The sequence below is a fragment of the Sorex fumeus genome, unplaced genomic scaffold (genome assembly GCF_029834395.1).
Source record: "Sorex fumeus unplaced genomic scaffold, SorFum_2.1 ptg000014l, whole genome shotgun sequence".
Classification (NCBI taxonomy): domain Eukaryota; kingdom Metazoa; phylum Chordata; class Mammalia; order Eulipotyphla; family Soricidae; genus Sorex; species Sorex fumeus.
The window spans coordinates 18,077,539-18,103,127 of record NW_026606071.1 but is presented as its reverse complement, the minus strand read 5'-3'; the positions used below and the strand labels follow the sequence as shown (position 1 = coordinate 18,103,127).

Here is a 25,589-nt window from a genome sequence, read left to right as displayed (position 1 = left end):
TTTTTCTTTATAATAAGTGCTTTTTACACTTTATTTTCTACAGAAGTTTTCAGTTTTGTGATGTATACGTATATATACACATATATACATATATCTATATATGTATATATATGGCACTTGAAGAATAGACAGAAAAATTCCTTAGGATTTATAAAGTCTTGTTGGAAAAACCAAAAATATGAAAAAAATCCTAATAGCACACAATGTCGGGTATTGCAGAGGGACTTCATTCCAAGGTAACAGATTCCCTGGGATTTAATGATTTCTTTTTCCTCAGCAACTTAGAGCAGTTTAGTTGTTCTAAGACTTTCAGAAAAATACTGGAGAAATGCGTTAGGCTATCAAGTTAATGTTGATTGTTGTCTTTTGCTATTTTATAGTTTGCTAAGAAATGTGGGAGCAAGTGACTAGCTTTCTTTCTGTTTGTTGATACTTATCTGCTGAGCAAGGAAACACTCAGGTTGACCACGAGAGGGCGCTTTCAACAGGCAGTGTGAGATACAGGAGGCAGTTTTGAGTCAAAGGTGCTTAACAATTTTGGGACTGTACATCTCACGGTGATTCAATTGAAAAAATAAACTAAGCTATTAAAAAAAAAGGAAAAAATCAAAGTGTAGCGATATCACTGTCGCACTGTCCTACCGTTGTTCATCGATTTGCTTGAGCTGGCCCAGTAACGTCTCCATTTTGAGACTTGTTACTGTGTTTGGCATATTGAATATGTCACGGGTAGCTTTCCAGGCTTTACCGTGTGGGTGAGATACTCTCGGTAGGTTGCCGGGCTCTCCTAGAGGGGCGGAGGAATAGAAGCCGGCTCAGCCGGGCCGGCCGCGTGCAAGGCAAACACCCTACCGCTGTGCTATGGCTCCAGCCCAGCAATATCACAGTTATAACAAATATGACAACAGATACAAAGCTATCCCTAAAGATAATAAATATAAACTAGAAAATGGGAAAAATAAATGGGAATACATTCTCATAAAAACAAAAACAAAAAGCTAAGGTGCTGTTAAGTTCAGGCTTCTCCCTAACTATTTGCTGACTAGGCACAATGCACTCCACAAATAACAACAGAACTGTTTTAGACCCCCTCCCCTCCAAAAGAACTGCCTCGGTCCTAAATACCCTCTTTACAAGGTTAAATGGAGATTGCAATTTAAAGCTAGGCTTTCAGACAGTCAGAATCCCCAAATCTCTTACTTCGGCAAAAACCCTGCAGGTTGCTTTTGGTCTGGCAACATTTTCCATTAAGCTCATTTAGTGTCCCTAAGAAAATTTAACTAGAATCTCTGAAGATAGCAGAATTGGACCCCTTGTGAGGTGAGTTTTAAATTGCATATGGTGTACTTCTAGGTGTTCTTTCCCCCCATATGCAGGTAAGCCCTTATTAAGGGGAAATTTGAAACTGATTTGTGCTTAACTGTCTGAGCCTTGCTGCATTCAGCATCTGTAAGACAGGCTCAACAGGACAGAGATGGGTATATAGAGATTCTCTCAAATGAAATAGAAATTTGGAATGTAACTGGGAGCCCAACAGGGAGGTTTGAATCTTGCACAGATGGGAGTCTTTATACAATATAGGTGAATTTTAAAGTTTTTCAATCTTCCCAGGTATTTAAATGTTTTAGACTTTACTAAAGAATTCCTTAAGGGAGAAAAACTATTCTTTAGCTATTGTGCATTAGACAACGATGATAAAGCCCTCAGAGTCTGTGGTTTTTAAAAGGAGTTTAAAACATTTCAAAAGAACTGCATTCCACCCAGCTCTTGAGTCTCACACCAATGGTTCCACAAGAACAGAGGAAGGTATGTAATACAGTGCTTGAATGGTCTGACCCTGGCACCAAAATATTGAAATTCCAAAAATACAAGTTAGTAAATGTTCACATGCCTAGGATATACAAAAAGGGAAAAATCAAAGGAGAAAATGTAAGCAGTTTTAAATGATTTTTAGCATTAAAAAAAACCCCCAAACTTTCCAATGATCTGGGAGCATTTGCTATGTGCTGAGGAATGCCTTTGAGCTTTCTTATCCCACAATGCAATGTGAGTGAGTCAAGGTTGAAGCTAGCATGGGCCAACCCCAACAAAGGCAGCTGTACTTCTGACCCAGCCAAGCTGCTGTTTTTTTGCTGCAAGAATTATTTGACTCATCTTTAAAACGGTCACATACCAAGTGACATTTTTCAGTGATGAGCCAAATCTTGCTACATAAGATTTGTGCAAAGTCCTTCAGCCTAGCAGAATATAAAATTCTGGGTCTCAGATGGAGTACACGAGGATGATAGTTCTGAACATTTATCTTTCTTATTTGAACCAACAACTCTTCCTTCCTTCTCGGAATGTGACTTAACGTTTAAAACTCCTGTTAAATCTCTGGGTACACCGAGGGACCTCAGAAAGCTCTAGAGTGTAAGCAAATATCCTCTTGCCCTAAGCAAAAGAAATTGATGTTTAGGTGGCCAGCAGGTTCAGCTGCTCAGAGAACCAATGAACCAGGGATGTCAGAAAAAGTGTTAATATTGAACTAAATATAAGCACTTGTCTTTTAAGAGGCCCAACCTCCTCTAGGACACACAGAAGTTCAATGGAAGCAGTGCTCTCATGAGCTGCTTTGCAAAGAAGGATTGTTTGGGGGCTATTTGAGGTTTGGCCTCAGTTTGCACTCTCCCTTCTTGGGGTAACAGCATTCTTTGCTCTGTGCTGCTGGGTAGCTGGCCACACCCTAACTCCCAGGTTGAACTCTGATTCATCAGTGTACTTAGCACATCTCAGCTGCTGCTCCTTTCCCACTTAGATGACTGGTTTAGTGACAAGCCTAGTGGAAACCTGGACCAATGACATGCAAGAGCTTTGCTAGGATCCCCCAAGAAGCCCTTTTCGCCGTGTGGTGCTGCTGAGAGATCTGCTTCTTCCAGACATGGTGGAGGATGGGCTTGAATCTTAAAGCGGCCATTTGCTACCATTCTGAATATAGTATTACCCTAAGGAGAGAGAACTAAGCGAATCTGGGGAAAAGAGTGGTAGTCCTGATCAAATTGGACTAAAGGTATCTTTGGATACTGGACTTTTCTATCACTGAACTATTCCATTCCCTTTATTGTTTTAAGCTGGCTGAGCTGATGTTTATGTTAGCAGAACCCAAGTTTCTTAAAGATCACATGGAGTTTAGCATAATTAGGGTGCATATCCATTTGTATGTGGGTAATGGTCTGGGAGGGGCCACCTGCAGGAACTTATTTTTTCTGAAAGGAAACTTGTCCCAGGAGAAACAGTACTCTATGCAAATCTCTTGACTCTAACAGTACCTTCAAAGACTGCAAGGACCACTCAAGAGTAAGTTGAGCATCAATAAAAGAAACAAGCCATGTGTCAAATGCAGCATATTTTAATTTGTTTCAAATAAAGCAATATATGTATATATATTTTTTTCCAGAAAAACACCAGATGTTAAGTTCTACAAAAGCGCATGTGTCTTCGGCAGATCATGTTTGTCTGATCAATAAGAATTACTTTTTTTTCAACATTAACTCTCTAAAGACAATCAATGGACTGACAGCACTGCTACAACATAGGCTGCTACTGAGCCTCTGATCTTTAGCCACATCTTGATTTTACCTAACAAATGAGTAAATATTGCCTGGCTAAAATGCTGCAACATCTTGATGAGAAAAAGCATCAACAGATCAAGCAAAGCCATGGAAGTTATGAAGCAAGCTAGAGCTGATTATTAGAATTAGTAAAAATGATTAAGAGAGGATGACACAACCAGACAGGGTTTGGATATTCGGATTGACTCTCTTTTGGCAGCGAATTGGGTCAGCACCTTGGGCAGGGAACCAAAACCGAGTGAAAACTACTTCTTCTTCCTTTTCTCCCCTAGCTCAGGCCACCAACGTCACAGCTGGGACAGAGAGAACCGTGGCCTCTGTGGAAACTTCTATTCTTGTGGGGCAGAGATTGCACTGGGAAACCCTGGCCATGTTGCCCCGGAAAGGCCTTGCTTCCGAGTTGTCTGCAGCATGCTGTCTGCGCCGCTGTGGCTTCTCCGAATGGGTCAGTGCCTCAGGGGTCTTGGTTCCCAATGACGCCTCTTGATTTTTGGCACTGCCTTTGTTTTTGGGCCGGAAGCCGTTGTGGGGTGGTCTTCTGTGTTCATGGCGGTTGTTGGTCTTTGCCATTGGATCAGCTTCATTACCACCACCTTGGGGCTTGGCGGACCCATTTAGCCTGTTGTTGTGATACTGTGAATTAAATCTTCGTCTTTGGCTGGAAGAACCATTCTACCAAAAAAAAGGACAGAGTGGTGTGAGAAAAGGCCAAAACACCATTGATGAAGCCAAAAGACGTTAGGGAAGTTAGATCGTTAAGCTGCTGGTATATTATTTTACGCCACGAAGAGTATGACGAGTGCTATGGAGGTGAAGCTGATAAAATCCTCAATCTCAAAAGAGCAGCAGACTGTCTTGTAAATGGAACACCAAGAAAATTACTGATGCTGAAAGAAAAGTGTAAGACAGTTCAACAACCAGGTGAAATAAAACCCCAAAGTATGAGTAAAACATATTAGAATGAAAAGCAACATAGAGGCAGGTAATGATGATTCTCCATCATGAAAATTTTGGTGACATTTTGAGTAAACTATCACATTAATTCTAATTACATACAGGAAAGAAAATGTAGAATTCTGTAATTTTTCTGTCCTAAAGCAGTTTTACTATTTTATTTAAGAAAAAAATATCTTATGGTTCAGAAATATCTTAGAAGGATATTTCAAACAGGGATGAGGCATATGTGATAGATCTTGGTGAGACAGAGGTGACCTGCATTTTCTTAGAGGTATTTTTTCCTTTTGGCAGTTTTTCAGTCAATGCATTCGAAAACACTATACTAGGAAATCATTTTTCTTTTCTTTTTCTTTTTGGGTCACACCCGGCGTTGCACAGGGGTTACTCCTGGCTCATGCACTCAGGAATTACTCCTCATGGTGCTCAGGGGACCATATGGGATGCTGGGAATCAAACCTGGGTCAGCTGCATGCAAGGCAAACGCCCTACCCGCTGTGCTATTACTCCAGCCCCAGAAATTGTTTCTTCAACAAATGTGCAACAAATTAATGGATAAGTAGGAAAAATGCTGAGGATTAGCTTGTATGTCTCCACACAAAGCAAAGATTTTGGAGTGCCATATGGTCAACAGTGACCAATGTTTATTACTCAGTAACAGTGCTGAGACGTGTATTTACCAGGTGTCATTTCACTGATTAGCACAGCCATCTTTTAAGAGAGCTGCTATTAACTGTTCTATCTTATTATAGATGAAGATAATGAGTTTAAGGCACTTGCCTAAGATCTCTAATTAGAAAATGGTGGAGCCATACACACTTCACATGTTGTTTCAAGATTCCTAAGGAGGTTGTTACATGAACAAAAACAACTTTTTGAATTTCTTAACTTGTGCACTGGGACCAGATGGTATAGGCTTAGGGCAGACTTGTCCTAATAATTCAGGGCATGGGGCAAGAGTACAAATGCAGGCACACATTGTCTCTTTCTACTTGAACCCCAGCCTGTATTGTATGGCAAGCTTCATGCCCACGAATGTGTGGGAAATACTCTATCTTGTGTGGCAAACACCATCAGGTATATGGTAAATGGCCTAAACAGACCCTACGAGTAACCTTGAAGTCATTAGGGAATAGAATTCCAAAATTTCAAGTCTTCAGAGCATTTTCCAGAAGGAAAGAGTTTAGGCTCTGGGCAGTCCCATTTCCCTGGTCTTGCTTATAGGGAGCATCATGTTTGGGAAAGGACCAGAGGGGTTACTCTGACCAGTGTTTATCAACCTTTTTCTGACCATGGCCTCCTTCCAACCTTATTTCCTTCCGTGTCCCCCACCCCTGCTTGTTGCTCCTGAGTCTTATGCTCTGGCCTCTCCATATACATGGTTATCAGCTGTGGCCTCCTTGGAATCACCCGGTGAGAAATGCTGCTTTAAAACACAGAGTGCACATACGTGTCCTTCTTGACTGGGTCTACAGTTTTTTAGATATATAAATCAACTTACACATGCTCTGCTCCACTGAACTGCTTAAATATATAAAGTATATGAGGCCTTAAATGTTGGCCTTTTTTGTTTTTATAGAAATCAAAGTGATTACTCAGACTGAATTTCAGACACTATTATATAGCATTTAATAATGAGCAAAAGATGAAATCTGTGAAGCTATGTTCAGATATGATTATGACATGCCACCCATGAATATATGAAATGTTCCTAGTTTGAGTATTTTTTAGAAGTTCATGAAGACATTTGGGATCAGGAAAATGCCTGTCAGCATCATTCATAATAAAAGTTCTTATGGACCAGGGGGCTGGAGCAATAGCACAGTGGGTAGGGTGTTTACCTTGCACGTGGCAGACCCAGGTTTGATTCCCAGCATCCCATGTGGTCCCCCGAGCACTCCTAGGAGAGATTTCTGAGTGCATGAACCAGGAGTAACTCCTGTGCATCGCTGGGTGTGATCCCAAAAAGCAAAAAAACAAGCAAACAAACAAAACAAAAAAACTTATGGACCAACACCAAAAAATCCAACAGAGCACTTGACAGAAAAATAATACTTTGGAATGCTTTCGTTTTTATATTTGGGTCACATCCGTGCATTACTTCTGGCCTTGTGCACAAGGACCATACCTGGCAGTACAAGGCAAGTGTCCACCATTGTACTCTCTGTCGTGTCCTGTCCCCCTTCTCAAAATCCCTTCACTCAAACTTGCTTGCTAAGAGATCACGGAAAAGTATTTTTACAGCCAGTACTACTTCTGTATCACTGAATCCTGCTCTTGTTCTCTAACTATGGAAGGGGAAATCCTTTCTTAAGGCTGCAGTGGAGAAGCAGTTGCAGAAGAGGCGACTTGGAAACTCCTATTATTAGGGTCAGAATAGAGAGGAATAGGTAGTATCATTAAAAGATGTCATCTCTTTACTGAAAGTTCAGGGAAAGAAGTTTAAATTTTTGGCCGTTAAGCTAAACATAAATGGGAATTAAATGACCTTAAAAAATAAGTGCAAGGGCTGTGGAGGTAGCTCCAAGGGGTACAGCACATGCCTTGCATGATTGAGGCGCTCCCTGGCACATGGCCTCTTCTCACAGGACTACTAGGTGTGACCTTGGTGGTCCTGGCACAGCCCTACAAGACCCGGGTGGATTATCGGGGGCCACTGAGAACCTCCATTCAGTGTTACATTTCCACTAACAGTATTAGTTGTCAGACTCTGAATCTTACTCTCAAGTCCACATGACAAGCTGGGGGGGAGGGGAGGGGGACGGGGGCTGAGGGTGGAGGTGGCGCTCAAGGGCATGAGAAGTGCAGGGTCTTTGTGTGGACTCAAGATGATACAAAGGTCACTTCCTCCACTGGAGGAGGTGGGGGGCTGTCTCGGAGGTGTGGCTTCCTAGGGCTCCCGGGAGCAGCCAGGTGATGCTGCTGGTGGTGACAGGACCTGGTGTGACACTCAGGAACTCTGGTCTAAGAATGGCTTTTTTCATCCCCTGCAAACAAGTAGTTCCTCTTCCCTGGCATAGGCCCAGGTGCCTCCTGGACGGGCTTACCTGCTTGTTTGCCGGCACGCCCTGGTGAGCCACATCGGTGCTGGTGGGAGAACTGCTCACCATCTTGGGGTTGGCTGATTTCCCCTCAGAGGCCTTGTTGTGGCTGGATGATTTCCGGGTAAAATTACTCTGCTTCCCAGAGGCTGCTGGGTGGGCGTTCAGCAGAGGCTGCAGGGAACTGCAGGGAGTTCTTGAGGAATAGTTGTTCTTTGGGTGAGTAACTACAACCAGAAAGCACAGGCATTATGGGCAGTGCCGTGCACACCAGTGCCTCGGTAATCCACTAGGAGAGGCAGAAATTGGCAGAAGCTTTATAAAAAAAATTAAGAAAAGTTACTTTCTCTTGAAAGATGTCATTTGAAAGGGCACTTTGGTGCTTAGAGGCCCCCTCAAATTTCCTCTGTGAGAATCACTGAACTGTGATTACAGGATAATCATCCATGGTGGGAGGCATTTATAGGAAGTAAGACATATAGAAGTGACTTTAATATTGCTCTTTAGGTCAAGACATATAAGAGAATTCCCTAGCTTTGTCCAAAACACACTGTCTCCTGAGTGCTCCATCGCCAAACCCTTTTTGGAGGTCCTGAAGACCCAGCCACTTTTTTTTTGGAGGGGGGCACACATAGCAGTGTTTAGGGGTTACTCTCTCTCTCTCTCTCTGTGTGTATATATATATATATGTATATATATATATATGTTTTAAATGAATTATCATGAGATACAGTTACAGACTTACAAACTTTCATGATTACGTTTCAGTCATACAATGATCGAATACCCATCCCTCCACCAGTGCCCATTCTCTACCACCAATATTCCCAGTATCCCTCCTGCCACCTCCGTCTCTGTGGCAGGCACATTCCTTTCTACTCTCTCTCCTTTTGGGTGTTATGATTCGCAATATAGGTAGTAATTGGCCATCATGTTTGGTCTATAGTCTACTTTCAGCAAGCATCTGCCATCCCAAGCGAGCTCTCCAAGTATCATTCATTTCGTGGTCCCTTTTCTATCCCAGCTGTCTTTTCCCCCAGCATGTGAGGCCGGCTTCCAAGTCGTGGACCAATCCTCCTGGCCCTTATCTCTATTATTCTTGGGTATTAGTCTCCCATTCTTTTACTTTATATTCCACAAATGAGTGCAGTCATTCTGTGTCTGCTAGAATGACTAACAGTCATTCTAGTAAACCAAGTAAACCATGCTAGTAAACCAAGGGGTTACTCTTGGCTCTGCATTCATGAATCACTCCTGCTGGTGCTCAGGGGACAAATGGGATGATAGGGTTGAACCTGGATTGACCACATGCAATGCAAATACCCTACCCACTGTACTACCTCTCCAGCCCCAAACCCAGCTGGTTCTTACCGCAGTTGCAGGGAGACTGTGGGTGCAGGACACTGGTCTGTCAGCACTGTGATGCTCTTCAAGCCCAGGACAAGGGTTTTATCACCCCAGGTCACGAACTGTCTCTGACTAAACCGGGAGACCTAGACTTGCTGGCCTTGAAAGCATCTTTTCTATTCCTCTAAAGCTACATTACCTGGCCTTTTATCAACCTTATTTTTTCATGGTTGTGCTGCAGATCTGCACCAATCCCAATACGAAAGTCATCGCCAGCTAATCAGACCAGTCCCCAGCGGGCCCAGGCAGGCCTGTTCAATGTTTATTATCCCCAATTCCTGCTGTTTTTGAAAGGGGTGGGTTTTGATGGGATGATTTCTCTGTGATTGCACTGACGCGGAGCTGGCAAGAATCAATTCAAGGATAAAGTCCTCATTTCCCTCTCGCAGTTCATCAGAATTGCACTGCCAGGCTGGACAGCAAGACCTTTTGAATTTTAAAATTGTCACCAATTTTTTAAAAGCAATTTTCTCTACTACCTCTGTTGGATCAGACTTAATCCCAAAGTTCTCCTAGAGGATTAGGCGTGACAAGTTGGGATCACGGGACATTAGAAGGGAAGGACAAGGATGAAGCCCTTTTTTAGGTAAGGTATGGCAGCATCTTGGGGGGGGGGGGGCGTGGTTGTCCCAGTGGCTCCTGTGCTCACTAGATTCAGCTTCCCGGGCTTATAGCTTCGTACAGCCCAGAGACCACTATTTCTGTTCCGAAGCTGCGGGCTGTCCAGGTGCTCTCAGCAAAGCTGAGCAGGAAGGGTCTTTCAAAAACTACTGTGGCAGACGCGTTCAGCCATATAATGTGGGGAGGGGGAATTTGATGGCATGTGAAGAGCTTTGAAGGAAAGAGGTGCCAGCCAGCCCTAACCCCTTTCTTCCCCCTCAGAATAGTCACTCTGCATTAGGGTCTCCTCATCTTCTGGCAGGCCAGGAAAGAGTTACATTCCCAAATAGAAGACAGAACCACTTGCCTTTTTAATTGAAACTTTTTTTTTCTTTTTTGTACCACACCTGGGTTATTTCTAGCTTATTCCTGGCTCTGTGCCCAGGGATCCTGCCTGGTAGAGCTCGGGGGACCCTGTGGGTGCAGAGTCAGCCTCACACAAGGCAAACACCCTACCTGCTGTACTGTATCTCCAGCCTGAAATGCCTGCTTTTTTAGAGTGGAGATAAAAGCTGCGGGTGGGGGATGGCAAGTAGGTAGATACTTTCACACTAGAGGGAGCACAGAGTGGGGAAAAATAATTAGAAACCAATATAATCCAAAAATCAGATCACTGAGGAGGATCTGTAAATAAGGATGCTCACAGCGTTTTCACCTGCAATGGTGAAAATGTGGAAGTCACTCAAAGTTTACCAGAAGTGGAGTGGTCATGTTGATTATTACTAAATGGACACTCACTTAAAATATATCAACGTGGAAACACATCTCGCATATACTGTGAGGTGACAGGAGCAAAATGCTATCTATGATAGATGTATGAAGTAGAGCGAGTCATACTCTGCAGTTCTAATTTCACATGTGATATGCCATTTGTATAGCAGATACCACGTGCAGAGTGTGTGAAGGCTTCACAAAAGCATGAAATGTGCTATTTAATATTGCTCTCTCATTCTGATATCAAGTTTAGCACTTTTATGCTCATAAAAACAAAAAGGAAACCAAACCCATACAGCCAAATTTAGAATTTTTTCAGCAGATGAGGAGGCTGTTCATTCAACATCCTCCCTCTCTCCCAGTCAAATTTTTCTTGGGGGAACATGCTCCAGGCCCCGTTAGGGCTCATTCCCACCTAGTGGGTGGGCTGGATGAGGGGGAAATATCCACCAATTTGGTTGCACATTAGCGGCTCTAATTAAGGCTTAATAGGAAAGGAGCCGGAAGCTAATGGCTGGAGCGAAGTCTTTCATTATCCGCAGACTTCACTCAGAGGCATACAAGCAACAGCCGGGCCCTGCACAACAGCCCATTGTTCCCCACTTATTAGACTGACTCGCTCTCGGGGCAACCGGTCTCTGTCCAACCTGGCTGTCTGAAATCAGAGAGGCAGTTTATCCGGCAGTGCCTAAGAAAACTTTGCAAAAGGTCTACACTAGTTGATCTGTTCTGTTCCGTTTAATAAATCCTGGGGATTTACTGATGGGCAGTGGCATTTGAAGGCTCTAAGTTCAAACCTTGACATTTCAAGTGACTTGTGTCATGACCTTAGATCATTAAATCTCTTTACACCTCACTTTAGTCCCCAGTGGGGGACCGCGCACCTGACATTTCCGTTATCCATTCCAAATAGCATCAAGCTGACTCACACAGAATTATTTAGCAAGTATGCAAAACTCACTTTCTCCGCAGAGCATGATTTGGGCCTTTAGCTGTTCAATGTCACAGGAGAATCGGGCAGCTTTCCCGAGCTCTTCATCATATTTACGCTCGCTGACAAAGTGCTGGAGGGAAGAGAAGGAAAACAGGAGCCGCACAATTACAGATCCAATGGAGGCCAGAGCAGATTCATTCACACTGCCACCGACGCACGGTCCAGCTCCAACATTGCACCAGGGCCACTCTCACATGCCAGGAGCAGGGTCACCTTCATGTTCTGGAATGTGTAGAGGCCCTGTTTTACCTTGGACTTACAAAACTGACAAATGTGTGTCTGCACGTCTGCTGTGTGTTCTGTGCCCGCAGCTGCTTCGAGCACCTCACATTCTCTCAGTGGTTTTCTGGGTTGCTACCTTGGACAGTGGTCGCCTAAGGTCATAATCCTTAAAGAGAAAAATCTGTAACCCTCTCTAGGCACCTTGCTACATCAGGGACCAGCAAGTCCGAAAGCTGTTGGGGCTAGAACTTTCTCATGGCTGGTGAAATTTCAAGTGCTATTAAAGAATGAGGAAAGAGAGGTTTTGCTAATTCATTTAAAATAAAGCTCATGTGCAGATGACAGAGCCAGAAATACAGAAATAACTATGACTCAGTTCCTCCATGAGGGAGTTTACCATGTGGCAAGGGAAGCAGACACCACTCACCACAGTGCCAGGTAGAACAATGTAGTTACAGGTGTAGGTTCAGGTGCAGGTATGGGTGTTTTAGGAAAATCAACGAGGAGGAACTAGTTTCCTACTTGGGGATGGGAGAAATGTGGTGGGAGAGAAAGCATCTGCACTAGAACATTAAAAGAAAATTATGAGATTCGTACCAGACATGGGCCAAATTCTTTACAGATAATTTCATCTTCATCTAATCACAGTATTACGAAATCATTACTATTATTATCTCTATATCAAAGGAAGAGAACTGAGTGCTGGAAATCTCAGAACTGGACTGTTCCATCCCACAGCCTGTACTGTTGACCATTTTATGATGAATCAAATTTTGATATCTAGAAATAAAACTAGTACTAAGGGTTGATTTCAACAGACCTGGTAGCTGATCCCTTTGTATTCCTTACTGGTTGTTCTAAGAAGGAGAATATGGGAGCTGGAATCCAGTTGTGGATTTTGTACTGATAGGAAGGATAGGCCATGTTGAGGGAGACTAGATCTGCTCTGGGCATTTAATTCTGGTCTCAGGGGAATCAACAAGCTGAAAGAATATGGCGAGAGCAGAAAGAATAGTCAGGAAGTTGTTGCATTTGACTGTATGGGAGGCAGCAAAGACTATGGAAGTGAGAAGGGAAAGACTTCTTGGGACTTTTGAGGAGGGGCTTATCCTGGGGGCCCTCCCACTCCTGCCTAATCAGAATGGAGGCAGCTGAAAGTTCAATTGTTTTCTCCAACCTGTTGTAAATGCAGCTGAGCGACGGCCCTACTTATAAAGCTAACAGCAACCAGTGACTTCCAGCTCAAAGGACAGTTGCCCCACCAGTATCTGGTAATCACAGTAACCTTTAGTTCCTGTGTTTCTGCCTAACTGTAGCCTGGACTTTTGAGATCACACTCTGCCTTGGGGAATTCCAAGCATACCCTTTCCATTTCAGTCCTTCTTGATGTCAGCAAAGTCAATTTCTGTTGCTTGCAATGGAAAAAATTGGATAAATACACACTTGTGGTGGTATGTACCCCTGAGAACAGAGCAATTGAGCTAGAAAAAGTTATTGGGAGGAAAGGTCCACATACCATGCATTCTTCAAAGTCTTAATTGTTACACCACACTCAGACTTAGTGAGCATTCATATGTGGGCATGTTTATAGACATACACATAAATTACATATAATGAGAGTAGTAACCCTCATCCTGGTATAATTCATGGTTGAAAACATTTTTTTTTAGGTGAGTGACTAAGAAAATGGCCTGTACCTTTCCTCTATAATAATCTATCTCTTCCACCACATTATACTTAAATACAGCAATTTGGTGGTTCTTCACCCTTCTGTATCCTCTATTTCAACCCTGTGAAAGAGAGCTGGCTGTATGATGTTAGATCCTCAGAGAGCAACTATCTGTGGATGTGAAACAAACATAATGGGGCTCAGTGCTTGGGCTGGCATATTTGAGAACTGACCTTAATTTCTGCCCTGAGTTCGGCCAGCTGCATTTCTGCCATCTGACTGGCTAGGTCAGTAAGTCTCTTTAGTTCTTCTGCTTTCTTCTGACGAGCAGTCAGGATTTCCACTGCCAAATAAGAGGAAATGATGTGTTAGGGTCAGAGATTCAAACGTTAAATCGCCGAATTTCCTGGAATCAGTTCTCCTTCCATGGACCGCTTGCTTTGTGGTACCATTTCAGAGCCAGATACGCCCTCGGTGCCGACTACTAACCACACCTTTCCTTCCGTCCTCATCACCAAACGCTACGCCAAATATCAGCCCTTCTGATTCACTCTACACCCACAATCTCTCCTTCATTTTCTTTACTGGCATCTGATCTCACTTACTTAATTTGAAATTTTTAATTTATGCATTACTCAGAAGTATTTCCCAAATAAGATACTGATTCAAATCCTCTCTGAGTGATACTGTTGACACAGGGCGTCCACTGAGGAAAACCATGCGCTGGATGGGTCTACTGCTGGCGCCTAAGAGCATCATATGTCAAATTCACATTTTGTTCTTGACTAGACAAGGACCAACTTTGACTGGCTTTATAGCAATGTACAGAGTTAAATAATACTACTTCTGACTGCACAAGTTCTCTAAGTTGTACATTGTCAAAACAAAACAAAACAAAACAAAAAACTAACCCAAAAACCCACAAAAGAAAAATGACCCCCACCTAGCAGTTTAAAAAAAAAAAGAAGGAACTGAGAAGAGTTGAGATTTCCTGCAAACCATAAATGAGTCTTCAGACAGACTGGAAACTTTTTACAATGCAGACACCAATGTGGAGATGACAATCAAACAAGTAATCTATACCTCATAAAGCCTACTCATCTGCCCAACTACTGCAATTAAGCCTTGATTCTTTACTGGACTTCCTCTGCTTCCCACTTGCAATGCCATATAGCTGGACAGAGGCTGATCTGTGCTTAGGATCTTTCAGAATATAGAAGAACAAATAAAAAAATTACTGCCCAGATGGGAGAAAAAGGAATTTCCATTTGAACACTGAATGTGTAACTGAATGACATCCTAGGTTAGAACCAGAGGTCATAAAAAGAGGACACACAGGGTATGTATGTTGTATTGTTTCATGTACTACAAATAAACTGCCCACATTGGAGAGTTAGAAACTCCATTTTTAAAGTAGGTCTTTGAACTTCTCTTAAAATAATAAAAATTCTAGCCACAGCTGGCTGGCTATAGTGAAGTCACGACCCTTTTAGCCTAGTTTTCAGTTTGCCAGGATCCCCTCCTGGCTGGCCCTGTTCATTAATGTTATCTGCCTGTCTTCCATAATCTCCAGTCTGGGCAAAGACTGCCATATCCACTGAGGATACTGAGAAAGGCTTGGGCCTTGTGGGTGGCCAATATGTTTCTGACATGAAGAATTCAAAGGATGAATCAATATCTGACTTAGAAGGACTATGCAAAGAAGATTGAAATTCCTGTGTTACAGGCAGGGATCGATTCAGAATGTTAAGGATACTCCGATTATTTATTTGCCACTATAATTCAACCTGTGGATGGGAGACTAGGGTCTGGAGCATGAGAAAATGATTCCATGATGATAAAATGAAGTGCTTAATTCCTGTGAAAAATCAATTCCTGAAGGCTCTCAGTTGACAAGAAAGTAGTCAAGGGATGGCAGAACCAGAGTGACTACATAGTTAAATGGATTTCATTTTCTTTAAAGGCTCCTTTTTGGGATTGGTGACAATTAAGGATAATTGTTCTTTTTTGATTCAAGTAGAACTTGGGCATTCATATGAAACCAAAGTTTTTTTAGAAATAGTTATAAATTGGTCCTAAAATAGGAATGCAGGTGCAAGATCACCAATAAATTCTGAGTTTACACTCATGCAAATGTGCATGGAAATGAATACTTTGCATCAGCAAGTGTTGAGATGAGTTTTACATATAGTCTCATTAACATTTCAAAGCTTTTCATTATGAAAAAAGTGAAAAACTCTCAAAACTTGAGATATAAAGTCAAAATGTATCCTTTGGTGGAAGCCAACATTTTTACCTCAAAACATCAATCACAGAAACAAAAGCTAGAAACAAAACACATTAGATCCTAAGATTCATTGAGCCTATAATTTAAAATAGAGTATGAAGTATGTCTTGAAAGGAGCATCCTTTCAGAAATCTGTAGATGACAGTTCCATACAGCTTATATTTTCACTGAATTAAGGACTTGATTAATATTATTTATGTACTTTCATAAACAGTATTTGAAATGCTGAGATTCATTTTCTCCAAAAGATTTATAAATTTCTTGAAGTTCTTGGAAGCTTGCTAATATTATTTGAACCATGGAATATTTTATAACTTTTCAAATACTTCTATTCAGCAAAGGGTGTTCTTGAAATTCTGGGGGTTGAGGAGACTGGGAGTTGGGACAGAAGTAATTCTTCATTCACAAAGTGTCTTGACAGCAAAGCAGATCTTAGCACTGCAATACTCTTGACTTCCTTGTCTGTGAAATGTAGCAATCATATGTAACTTGAATGTTCTTGTGGAATCATATGAAATAACTTACACAAAATATTTGCTTCATACACTCACAAATGCTCATTACAAAAGTTTCTAATGCACTGAAATATAGTGACCTAGAATGTACTTCCTGAGGTAATGTTCACTAGAAGTGGATCTTACTTAAATCACTGCATTGGTTTATTGAAACATTAGGAAGTAATAAATGTTCCCCCCCCTCCCAGCATTGTGTTAGGTGCCATGAAGGACATAGGATCCCAGATTAGAATTAAGAAAAAATGGCTTATACCTTGTGTACTAAATGAAAAAAATGTGAAAAATACTCAAGACTTCCATAAAGCAAGTTCAAGATGACGGCATCAAAGGCAGTTTTATACTTTGTGGGGAGAAATTCAGCGTTCTTGCTCTATTTGTGGAGCAAGGCAGGTCAAGAGGGAGGCACACTCCAAAGACAGGCTGCCTGTTGACTGTCACATACTCCAACCTCTTCATCAATAAGGGTTTTCCTCTTTGCACAGAGACAGTATCAGGCAGCGTGCTAAGTAGCTGGCCTGTATTTTCTCACTGGATCTCTCTAGTAACTATCTGATGTCAGTCCTCTTCCTATTCCCCTTTTCTAAAACAGAAACTTAAGACTTTGAGAAGTTGAAGAAAAAATAGTTCAAAGTCTCACACAGCCAGTAAATGGGTGAAACCTAGACCCAGATGTTTTTACTGAACACCTTTGTCACTGAAAAGCGGCTTTCCTAAGGTGCTGTGAAGGTCTACAACCACAACCAGTACCAGCAATGACTACAATCAGGTGAGCCAGGTGACCCATGTGGCAGTTTCAGCTAGCCTGACAACTTTACTAGTTTGCTATCTGTCCTAATTTCTTCACAGTGCTGAGCACAAGAGAAGGAGCAGTAAATCTTTATTGATTGAATGAGTTTTAAAAATGGAACTGACTCCTAATAAAGGTCCTGGCATTGAATATTATTGTCCCAAGAAGGAGGCACAAGACGTATTAAAAATGGAACTGGGGGACTGGAGCAATAGCACAGTGGGTAGGGCATTTGCCTTGCACGTCGCTGACCCGGGTTCGATTTCCAGCATCCCATATGGTCCCCCAAGCACCACCAGGAGTAATTCCTGAATGCAGAACCAGGAGTAACCCCTGAGCATTGCTGGGTGTGACCCAAAAAGAAAAGAAAAAAAAAGAATTGGAGTGTTTTAAGAAAATTCACATATTCTAAGAAGGAGCATATGTGCTCTGTAGGATAATATTGGTTTGTCCTTTCGGCCTTGCCACAGGGAGCTTAGGTTTACAGGGTTACTCCCATCACAATGCTCCCACTGCTCTTTCTTTGTGCTCTGCTTCCCCATCAGGTCAATCACCTTATTTTTTTTTTTTTTTTTTGCACTCAGGAACTACTCCTGGCAGTGCTTAGGGGACCATATGGGATGCCGGGGATAGAACCCGGGTCTGCAGCGTGCAAGGCAAATGCCCTACCCACTGTGCTATCACTCTGCCTCCAAACACCTTTATCTTCTAATCAGACTCTGTTAACTTGTAAATATTGCTTTTCTCTTCTCCTTAAATCCATTGCACAGTTAATCCAGAGCAAGATCCTTTTTTTATAGACACAGAAAGACAGTGCTATGCTTTTGTAATTTGGGAGTTAATTGACTCCGAATAATATTCACTCCTGGGCATCTGTTCTTTCGACTTAAGTCTCAGTTGCCCAGCACCCCAAAAGTGGGGTACCGACGAAGGACTGAATAAACCCAGGGCAAGCTGTGAGCTACCCTGGCATCGAAATGGGCCAGGCCAAAGTGCCATAATACTTAATTATAAGTTATAAGTTAAGAGCATTGTCATGGACAAATTCTGTCATGATCCAAAAAGTAATAACTAGATTAGGACCCTGCTAGGGTTAGGAGAGATTAACCTGGTCTGAGCACTAGTCTGAGATCAACAGGGAGATGCCCCCAGGAGAGTCACCCAACCACCTCAATATATCTCTTACTGTGTCCATACAAAATAACTAATATTAAGAAGCAGAATTAAGATGTTAATTAAGTTATTGGACTAAGGAAAGGAGGAAACCCTGAGGTGGTATTTGCCCTTGAGTAGGCTGCAGGTGATCAGGAAGGGCTTTGATATGTTGATTGTGCTACCAGACCTGGGTGTGGTTGCTACCTCCAATGGTGGGAAAGTTGGGCAGAGTTGAGAGAGAGAGAGAGAGAGAGAGAGAGAGAGAGAGAGAGAGAGAGAGAGAGAGAGAGAGAGAGACACCAAGGCGGCAGGCAAGTAGGAGCACGAAGAGACGAGTGAGGGAGACAGGAAGAGAGAGGAATGAGGGGCTTAGTGAGATTGGAACAGGCATGTGGGGAGAATGGAATACACAGCAACTGATCACAACCCAGCCTGACCCTTGTTTCCTCCTTCGTCTGCCCTTGGCATTGGCCGTCCTGGGTGGAAGCGGTGTGAGAACACTGAATGGAGCCGTGGGATTCCTCGTTGCTTGGTGCCGACACAGGGCTTTTAACTTTTTATTTTGGTGCTAGTGAAAATATTTTGAGTTAGTGTTGATGATAAGAATTTTTATCAGCAGGACATGAAATTGAAAAATAAAGTGATTTAAATCTTGAGAATGAAAGAAAATCTATGTGGCAATCTCCTTATACTGAAGAAATCAACAAACTTCTAAAGAAGAATTTCACAATCAAAGAGACTATATATCTACTCCACAGCTTAATCCTGGATCACATTTAGTTTCCTTTAACAGAACTTGCTATCGTTTAGATACTAAAAGATTGTTTACAATTATATATAAATATTGTTTCACAAATATTGATAGCTATTTTTCCAGAAAATGATTAGAGACTTTGATCAAAGTCTTAGACAAGTAAAATGCAAAGAGAATAAAGAATTGGATCACAATCTTCATTCTGGAAAAAGAAAGGCATTCCAGTCAAGGATAAAGGAATTTAGCTGAAGCCTGGTTGGAGACACAGACTGCCACTGATCCATTTCCTGAGATAAAGTTTGGGCAAGGATGAAAAATTTGAAATGCCTGGGCAATGAGGATTAGAAAACGAAATCCCAGATGGAAAATATGGTCTTAGGGTTCCCATTAACATAGTGGACTGAATTCAAAAGGAGAGGGCTCAGAATGCTGGCCTGGAAATGACTCTGAGTAGGGCTCCAGTTTGGGGACCCTAGCGTCAATGAGATGGTAACTCTGCTAGACCAGCTGCAGAGTGCTCGCCTGTGCAACAGAGGACAGTGAGAAGTCGAGTAAAGATCTGGCTAATGTGTCAAACCCAGAGCACTCATATTCTGGGTCTTGCCATGATTAAGATGATCTGATTGGGCTAATTATTTAAACGTATTTGGCATGCTAAACAATCACACTTGTGCTTTCAAGTTAAAAAGAGTTTTTCTTTACAGGCGTTAAATTGGCAGTTGTCAACAAGTTGGATTAATTTGTAAACCGAAGTTTCTAAATAAAAATGGAGTCTTTTGAGAAAACTTCATTTAGTACATCTTTAAGTCTTAATTATTAATATTAGAAAAGATGCTTAAAAGCATTGGAGACTTAGCCCACCATGTTTGAGAGTTATTATTCTCAGGTATTTGAAATGCTCCAAAAAAACTCCACAGATATATTAAATGGATAAATACAATTCAAAATATTAAGGAGAATTTAAATTTTAAATGAGATGAATTTTACTGGTGTATTTGTTAAATTTGGTGTTGACGCTAAGAAAAAAAAAACAAGTGAAAAATATGATCGCAGAAGAAATATAGCAAGATCTCTAAGCTGCGAAGACTTGAAAATGTATGGCTAAAATTTAATTAATTTGATAAAATGTTTTTTAATTCAACTGACTATCAAGTTGACCTTCATCTGTACAAAACTTCCCTTTGAGTCACTGTACTCAGCTGACACCCTCTCCCATCCTTCTGCCACATGAATTTATCGAGGTTTCTGGCACTATGTGAGGGGCCCAAGGTTACAGAACTCATGAGCCAGAATTCCAGGAGGAAATTTTAAGACCCCACTAGGAATCTGTATCACTGTCACTCTGCTCTCTGAATTGGTTTTGTTTGGGAGAGTTCTTTCAAAGCACCATGTTTATTATTAATTGTTTTGTTCTGGGGCCACACCCAGTGATGCTCAGTGCTTATTCCTGACTCTGTACTGAGGAAGTACTACCAGCAGTGCCCGAGGGAGCATATGGAATGCTGGTATCAAACTCAGATCGCAGCTTGCAAGGCAAAATGCCCTACCTGCCATACTATCGCTCTGGCCCACCACCATGTTTTTTAATCAAAGAACCAACTTACTGGCTTCTTCTTTCACTTTGTCCATTTCTGCCATTAATGAAACTTCTTTGTCAATGATGCTGAGGGGGGGAAAAAAACAAAAGCAAAAAACTCTTTATCAAAGATAAAACTTTTGGTAAGTACCATAAGTACAAAGAAGAATCATTTTCATGAAACAAACACAAAATGACCATAAAGATTTTTGTGTTACAATGCCAGCAGCATACTCGGCTTTTCTAAAAATGAGGCAACATGGAAGGGCCATTCCCAAGTAGCACATGGTCATGTCTGCTAATCAAATCAGTTGGAAAATCTTTAAAAAGAACAAAGGCTTTTGGACTTCCAGAACTATTCTGCTTCAAGTTTGAATTTGGAAATATTTTGCTCTATAAATCCCCAAGTTCCAAACCAACGTAATAAGTGTTCGTAAAGCTGGCACTCAGGTGATCATTGCCTGCAGTTGGGAAATCTCCAGGCTCACCCTTGGGATTCTGGACAGCAGTGGGAACTGTTGATACAGATGGTTTTGGAACCCACTTTAGACACAGGGTCACCTATTTCTATGCTCTGAAATATGAGTCTATACCCATTCCCCTGATAAGGATTTTAAGTTTCAAGTGAACTCCCCCACAACACTATTTCATTTAATTTCTGATTAGCCCTTTGAAAAAGTATTATCTGCACAGGTCATCATCTGTCTGCAAGTTTATGTCTCTCTCATCCCAAAGCTTAGTTCTCTTCCCAGAAACAATACTGACATATGTACTGACAAAATACCTTATGTCTTTGTAAGGCTAGATGTCAGTTTTTAACTTTTAATTTTTAACCATAAATATATTTTTCAAACCATAAATAATGTATATATTTAAAAGACAAGACTGGGGCTGGAGCGATAGCACAGCGGGTAGGGCATTTGCCTTGCACACGGCTGACCTGGGTTCAATTCCCAGCATCCTATATGGTCTGCCGAGCACTGCCAGGAGTAAATCCTGAGTGAAGAGCAAATAGTAACCCCTGTGCATCGCTGGGTGTGACCCAAAAAGCAAAAAAAAAAAAAAAAAAGACAAGACTACTGGGGGTATAATTAGACACAGTATTACTACAGTATCTAAAACCATTAATAATACTTTAATGTTCCCAGCTATCTATTTAAAGTTCTCCAATTGGCCCATACAGTTTTTCCAATACATTTGATCTGGGATATAATAAAGTCTATTCAACTAGTTCAAAAGTCTATATACAACAAGACTGTGTTGTAAATCTGTTTTTTGATGGGGGCACTCTTGGTGCAGGGGCTATTCCTGGTGCAGTGCTTGTGGAGACACATAGTCAAACCTGTACTAAATGTGGACATTCCAGCCCTTTGAGTCATCTAACACTCTTAGATCTATTTTAAATGAGGGCTTCCTTCCATTTACAATTTACTTGCTGAAGAAAGTAGGTTGGCTACAGGTCTACAGACCTGGCTAGCATATGAATTGTGCTGATAGTATATCTACGGTATTATTTAACCATATCATTTATATTTCTTATTCATTTGTTACCAGGCACAGAAATTTGGCTAGATAAAAGGCACATGAAAAAATGCTCCACATCGCTGGCCATCAGGGAGACGCAAATCAAAACAACAATGAGATATCATCTCACTCCACAGAGACTAGCACACATTCAAAAGAACAAAAACAACCAGTGCTGGCGTGGATGTGGGGAAAAAGGGACACTCTTTCACTGTTGGTGGGAATGCCCACTAGTCCAGCCTTTCTGGAAAACAATATTGACAGTCTTTCAAAAACTAGAAATTGAGCTTCCATATGACCCTGCAATACCACTTCTGGGAATATATCCTGAGGATGCAAAAAAGCACAGTAGAAATGACATGTGTACCTATATGTTCATTGCAACACTGTTCACAATAGCCAAAATCTGGAAACAACCCAAATGCCCTAGAACAGATGACTGGTTAAAGAAACTTTGGTACATCTACACAATGGAATACTATGCAGCTGTCAGGAGAAATGACAGCTTATCAATGAACTTTGCTTATAAATGTATAGATATGGAGAGTATCATGTTAAGTGAAATGAGTCAGAAAGAGGGGGACAGACATAGAAGGACTGCACTCATTTGTGGAGTATAAAACAACATAACATGAGGCTGACACCTAAGGATAGTAGATACATGGGACAGATAGATTTCTCCATAGTTGGAAGCCTACCTCATGAGCAAAGGGGGAAAGGCAGCTGGAACAGAGAAGGGATCAGTAAGAAAAAGATGGCTGGAGGAATCGGTCGGGATGGGAGATGTGTGCAGAAAGTAGATAAAAGGACCAAACATGATAACCTCTCACTGTCTGTACTGAAAACCATAGTGCCCAAAAGTAGAGAGAGATTATGGGGAATCATGTCTGCCATGAAGGCAGGGGGAATGTGCACTGGTATGTGCACTGGTGGAGGGATGGGTGTTTGATCATTGTGTGATCGTAACCCAAACATGAAAGCTTGTAACTATCTCATGCTGATTCAATAAAATTTTAAAAAAAGAAAGAAAAAGAAATTTGCCTAGATTCAGATTTTTTTAATTTCAGGAGAATTACATTGTTTTATGCTTCAACTGGCAGAAACAAAATGAAGCAACTCACAGATTTTCCTCTTGTAAAGAAAAATACAAGTGAGCGTATTCATGTTTCTATACCTGATAATAACTCTTTAAGAAATAAAATGGCCATCTCTATTTCTTTTCTTGATTTCTGGGCCCCACCCAACTGTGCTCAGAGCTCATCCCTTACTCTGTGCTCAAGGATCAACTCCTAGTGTGCTTGGGGAAAAATACAGGGTGCTGGAAAACAAACCTGGGCTAACCTTATACAAGACTGTATGACCACTCTGGCCCCACGTCTCTTGTCCTTTTGACATCAGCAGCCATTGATGATCACTGTTTAGATCAACAGGGTTTGCAAAATTGGAATAATCATGTTCTATCATTCCTTCTTCATTTATTTATTGGGATTCTTCCAAAAGGATAAATATTCCCTTTTGGTTATCATGCAGAACCATTTGTTTAGATAAAGCAGGATAAATCCTGATTCTCTATTTCTATTTTCGTTATTTTTCTTTCTTTTTTATTATTCAAGTTTTCAAGATAATACTTGGTTCCTTAGCATCTTCCAATGTAACCAATGATAAGTCTGCTTATTTGCATAGTTTCATTATGAACTCATGTTTCACATGTTTCCTTATACTGCAATCATCACAACATTACTACCCAGACTGTTCCATATGCACTCCCCCAGGCCCATCAGAGGTGCTTTTAAGATGTATTGTGTTAAAGATTTTTCCTCTTAAGAGGAAATATTTATGATATTTTTTCAGGATAAAAAGTGGCCCCTTGGATATATCTGAGGGGTTTGGAGCCTCATTAAGCCAAACATTTGGGCAGAAAGGGCTTGTGCTGAGAAGCTAGATCTTTCCAATCAGGAAACCCTATTGGAAAGAACTGATGGGTGCACTGGATGGCAAACTGTACTACTGGGCTCCAAGCCTAATCCATCAGGTGCGGACAGCAGTGAGCTCCATGACACATATGGCTGAAGGTCACTGCATATGGTCACTTTGGCATATCTAGTATATCAGATGATATGATGCATTATTTATTGACATTACACAGGTATCATGTCAGTGTGTTTTTAAGTAGAGGAAACATGTGTTACAAAAAGGTAGATGTTAAGAAGTCTCTCCTCCATCTGTGCTTGCCTTTCTGGGGGTCTCAGACTAATTTCTTCCCTTTCCTCCCAGAGACCACCTATAACACCCATTAGCTGTATGAAATGCTAGGTGAATCAACAGGCTCATATCCTTGATTATCACATATCTTCAGCTTCTCTGACAAATTTACAAATAACAGTTTCACTTAAAATAGTAGCCAAGCAAATCTAGACTTTTAAGAATCTTTTTAGAGAGGGTAAGTTTATGTCAGTTTTGAAAAACGAGGTGGATGGATAAACTATGAGGGAGATAAGATGCAAATCTGGAGAAAATGCCTGAATGCCCACTGTTCCAGAGAAAGGGAGGAGAAGGAAAAGAAACGAAGAAGCAGGAAACAGACAGCTGGGTAGAGAAGAGCCTGGAGAAATCAGAGCCTGGTGGGACAAAGAACTTCTTGGAGTCAGAGGGTCTGAGACTTATAGGTTACAGCTGAGAACTAAGTAAGGGTGCATGGGGTTGGGATGGATGTGCAGGATTAATTCTCAGAGGGGAGCACTAGAAGAGAAAAGTGAATAAAATGTTCATTCATCAATCATTTGCTGAATGCCTGATAATTTCCCAGGCAAGAGTGTTAGGGCTGGTGAGACCAGGGTGATAGTATTGTGGCTATGGGTGCTTGCCTTGCATGTGGGAGACCTGGACTTGATACTTAGTATCCCGTATAGTTTCCTAAGCCCATCAGAAGTGATCACTGAGCACAGAGCTAGGAGTAAATAAACCCTGAGCAGCACTGGCTGTGGCTCAAAAACAAAAACAAACAACAAAAAAGAGATTTTGGGAGGGGAATACAGTCATGGATTAAAAGAAGGTTATAGGATCCTACTATCTTACATTCTTTCTGGAAGAGCAAAGACAAGGTGAAACAACTCATCACCCATCAAACCTACTGGGGAAATAGTGACAAAAGAGGAAGGGGAAAAATGATGAAGGCAAGAAGAAATCAGAAACTGCCCTAACCTCAGTCAACTGAAAGGTTCCTAAGGAGTGTCTGCAGGTAGTGAGAACATGCACGCTGCACACTGAGGGATGTGAGTGCACATGTGAATGAGGTAACGAATATCTTCAGATGTCCTTTGGGAAGGCCATCAGAGGAGAGGGCAGGGAGAGTGCTGGGACAGCCCCCTATAGGCGCCCCTTAGTCCCCAGACAGGACAAGTTCCCAAGCCAGTGTGTGAAAAGAAAGGCCTTTGCTCATTTTACCAGCCACTATGAGACTGAGGTTCTTTTTTTTTTTTTTAAATATTTTGTTAATTAAATTTATTAGCACAATCATGTGCGCAGAGAATTTACTGGATGGACATTTAGGGGTTGGTAATACATTACCCCAGGTCTAACATATATTAAACAAAGCTGGATATTCACTCTGTGGTTAGTTCAGACCTCTAGGCCAGCAACAGGAGGATGAAGGTTATACACAATAAATTGCAAATCTGCTTAATGCTCACTTGAGGATGTGAAAATGCCGGTGAGGCTGG

General features: G+C 41.6%; 1 protein-coding gene across 2 annotated transcripts in view; it reads right to left on the bottom strand.

Moving 5' to 3' along the window:
* Positions 1–3,372: 3,372 nt before the first annotated feature.
* The window catches only part of SPATS2L (spermatogenesis associated serine rich 2 like), a 199,766-nt gene continuing 177,549 nt past the window's right edge, over positions 3,373–25,589 (bottom strand). For both annotated transcript variants that reach the window (XM_056111822.1, XM_056111821.1), the window contains 5 exons: positions 20,375–20,433; positions 13,506–13,615; positions 11,349–11,451; positions 7,613–7,833; positions 3,373–4,283 (listed from right to left, as the gene is read on the bottom strand). In XM_056111822.1, the coding sequence (XP_055967797.1) occupies positions 3,885–4,283; positions 7,613–7,833; positions 11,349–11,451; positions 13,506–13,615; positions 20,375–20,433 (892 nt within the window). In that variant the 3' untranslated portion in view covers positions 3,373–3,884. The remainder of the gene's footprint in view (positions 4,284–7,612; positions 7,834–11,348; positions 11,452–13,505; positions 13,616–20,374; positions 20,434–25,589) is intronic.